Here is a 3,725-nt window from a genome sequence, read left to right on the forward strand (position 1 = left end):
ACACCTCACTCTCTCTCTGATTCTCTCTGTCGCGTAGTTTGTACAAGGCGCGCGCGAGACGAGAGGAGTGGCTAGCGAGTGGCAAGGAAAAATCCACCTCGATCGCTACAATCTCTTCACTCCGTTGTGTGAGGAGTAACGCGGCTCGAACTTTGCTCAGGGTAAAAGTTACCACGATTCCGGTAGATTTACAGACGAAGCGGAATATACGGAATATATATCATAACATTCAAAGAGAAAGAGAGAGAGAGAGAGAGAGAGAAACGTCTTACGACTTCCTCTGGTCCTACTCGTCCTCTGATCTAACGGGACCAATTATTCGTGTTCGCAGGACGTACGCTGAACGGGCAACCGTTGCTGGACTTTCCAACGTCCAGCGGAGAACCCGCGTTGGAACCTCTGAGGATCAAGAGGGCAACACTTTGGGCAAGAGTGGAATACAGGCACGCCCATCATTATCAGCATCATCGTCATGGACAAACGAACCAAAGGAACATCACGCTGTGGGTATTCAGGGTGCGATGCGGCAACACGACGCACTTGCGCGGAAAGGTAATCTTTACCACCCTTCGTGGTAACGCTTTATATTCATATACACAAGTACCGAGAGGCGAACGACTTTCACACTTCCATCCGATTTCTATAAATTTAATCGCATTAAAACGGACCGCAATCGTACATAAGTCGTCTTACCAATCATTTCTCCAATATTACCGGCTACGGTTGACGGGTTTCAGCCGATCGAGTATAGTGCGTATAGAGGAGGAGGGGAGAGAAGAAAGATTTCTCCGTGTAACTAAAGACGATACGCGTTTTCGTAGGAGCTCGGCCAACACCTGGAAATGGTTACGTCCCTTGGGGTGAACGTCGGACAACTGGGGTGGCTCAAGTTCGACGTGACCAACGTTGTGAACGGTTGGTACACGACGAACCGGGATACTGCCAGGGACAAGTTGACGTTGTTGGTCGATTGTACCGGGTGTGGATCCCACGTTTACGTATCGACCTTCGACGGACATTCTCCGCACGTGATCGAGTCGTCCTTAGACGAGAAAGGTATCTGAATAGAAGGGTCTCCTTTATCGACCATTCCCGCGCCACCAGCGTCCATTGAAGAAAACTCTTCTCCCATGTTTCAGCTACGCAAGATCCAGACAAGCCCTACCTAGTCGTTCGCCCGGATCCAGCGGCTGTGAAACGAGTTAGAAGACGGGCGATCGAGTGCAGCGGTGCTATAAAGGGCCAGTGCTGCAAGCAAAGGTTCTACGTAAATTTTTCTCAACTCGGTTGGGACGACTGGATAATCGCTCCTCAAGGGTAAGGATAAAATCGTGGAGGAGATTGGGAGCGTGGTGGCGTGTAGGGGTGTGCAGAAAAAGGGACGTTACGCGTTGGCACGCGACTCTGCTTGCTTTCGCGGAGAGCCGTCGATCGGTAGCCTGTAGTCATTCGTACGGTATCCCGTGAAATCAGAGTGTCGCTTACAAGTGCAACGGCCCTAAACCGTTAACTTACGAGCAATTATTGCAAACAGAATCTAATTGTAAGTCTAAAGCTTAACGAAGCGAAGCGTGGCCTGCAGGAAGAGAGCATTCCCACGCGGAACCGACCTTAGCTACTCTAAATCCCTCTTCTAGCACACTCTTAACTTAACGGATAACTCTTGACCGTGCCAAACGAGAATAAGAAGCAAATAACACACACGCATTATTTACTACGTATTAGGTACTACGCAAATTACTGCAGGGGAGATTGCGCGGCCGGGCACAGAACACCGGACACGTTCCTCAATTACTACACCCACGTGATCGAGGAATACCGGAAGATGGATCGACTGGCCGGTATGCAGCCTTGCTGCGCTCCTCTCAAGTTCTCGCCAATGTCCTTGATCTACTACGGTCCTGACTCGAATATCATCAAGAGGGATCTACCGAAGATGGTGGTGGACGAATGCGGCTGTCCTTAAACGTTCCTCCAAACTTTGCTGGACGAAATCGGTTCGGTTCGGTTCGGTTCGATGTAAGTTGATGGCAGCAGCAGCGCGGCCACGGGAGAACGGGCTCCAACAAACCTCGATTCTAAGTATTAACTGACGCCACGCGACGCCACGCGACGCCACGCAACGACAAACCTTTCGACGAATATCCTTGCGATAGTAGTATATAGTAGTATATAAAGCTGCTTATCGCGTCGAGGCTATTTTTTAATATCAGTATCTCGTGTAGCGCTGCTCGAGTCACGCGATTTTCGACTCGTTCCGGACCTACAAGTACATACATTGTATGCATTGTACTTGGACTAGGCGGAACATTTGTACCAAGAAGCTTGACGCGTTCCGACTTTGCTCACTCGGTGATATCCGGCTCGGTGGAATGCGGCAAAATAATTCACGCGTCTTCGAGCTCCGTTGGTCCGGAATGGAAATCACACGGACCCTCGAACGAGCACGCGGTCCGCAACTTCCTCCTCGCTTATTCGGTCGCGACGCGAACCAATCGTCAGTTTTAGGTTACGCTAGATGGACCGACGATGTTCGCGATCGCAAACGCCCGTTACACAAACGCGACGAGATTCTCCGAGCGAAGCAAGAACGCGAGCCAGCTGTCAACCAAATCACTTTTCTAGCCAGATTTCTAGCTAGTCCGATCAACTTGAATCACTCGTTCTACTTTACCGACGAGTGTATGTATATCGCGATGGCGGCTAAAAGAATAAGGGGAAGAGAGAGAGAGAGAGAGAGAGAGAGAGAGAGAGTGTGTGTGTGTGTGTGTGTGTGTCGGCGGGCGAGCGAGCGAGTAATTGATAGAGAATGAATGCGCAAGCGAAAGTGTGGAATGACAGAAAAAGAATGTGAAAAAGATCGGGTGAGATGGAAAGAGAGGTAATGTAAGAGCGCGAAGAAAAAGATTAACGATAGAGAAACTTTAGGGAGGTTTGACTAACAGCCGTCTTTTACGAGTTCACGCGCTTCGTTTGGACGTGAACATTGGACACTAGTCTAGTCGCAATAGAGATAGAAAGAGTGCGAAAGGGCGATAGGTGAGCGGGAGGGGATGATAAGGGGGAAGGGCTTAGTTGCACACGACTAAGTGGAGAAAGAAGAAAGGTAACTAATGAAAGTAAAAGAAAAAAAAAAGTGATTCCATATTTACGGTTTATGTATTACATATGTATATTATATACACACGCAGACACACGAGGTGATTCAGCCGAGTATAAATATTTAAATACGAGCGTAAACATTAAGTGTATACAATAAAACTAAATCTGATTGCCTTGTTTCTTATGCGAAACGTTTGAAAGTATCGAGTAACGATTTAAACTCGGACAAAAAGTATTATTATAAATGCATGCGTACATAATATATTTATATGTAAGTATATGTGTACATACATGTACGTTTATACACACACGAAGGAGAGGTGAACGAAACATTTAATTCACCAAGGATAGGAGGATGGGAACTTGGCCGATATTGGGTGGGATGGGTGTATTTGAGTGTTCAAAAACGGCTAACAGAACGATTATTATTATTATTTGTTAGGTAATCTAATGGATAATACTACCTGTGCGTAAGAACCGATAAACGCGATGAGAACGTCGCATACGTGCATATGTTTCGAAGAATTTACAACTTTATAGATTGTTCGCTCGAAAAAGTACGAAGAATCTCGGGTGCAAGTTTACGTGCACGTGCGCGTGCGCCTACACAAAGTGTATGCAAC

The 3,725-nt window shown here is 47.4% G+C and overlaps 1 protein-coding gene across 1 annotated transcript in view; it reads left to right on the top strand.

Annotated features, from left to right (window-relative positions):
* LOC108579508 (inhibin beta chain) overlaps window positions 1-1,966 on the top strand; it is a gene marked incomplete at its 5' end in the record, with an annotated part of 10,369 nt that extends 8,403 nt beyond the window's left edge. Inside the window, 4 exons of the mRNA XM_017943051.1 lie at window positions 332-552; window positions 822-1,056; window positions 1,140-1,317; window positions 1,726-1,966. Coding sequence (XP_017798540.1) covers window positions 332-552; window positions 822-1,056; window positions 1,140-1,317; window positions 1,726-1,966 — 875 coding nt within the window. The remainder of the gene's footprint in view (window positions 1-331; window positions 553-821; window positions 1,057-1,139; window positions 1,318-1,725) is intronic.
* Window positions 1,967-3,725: the final 1,759 nt, after the last annotated feature.

This window comes from Habropoda laboriosa, unplaced genomic scaffold (assembly GCF_001263275.1).
Source record: "Habropoda laboriosa isolate 0110345459 unplaced genomic scaffold, ASM126327v1 scaffold33, whole genome shotgun sequence".
In the NCBI taxonomy this organism is placed as follows: Eukaryota; Metazoa; Arthropoda; class Insecta; order Hymenoptera; family Apidae; genus Habropoda; species Habropoda laboriosa.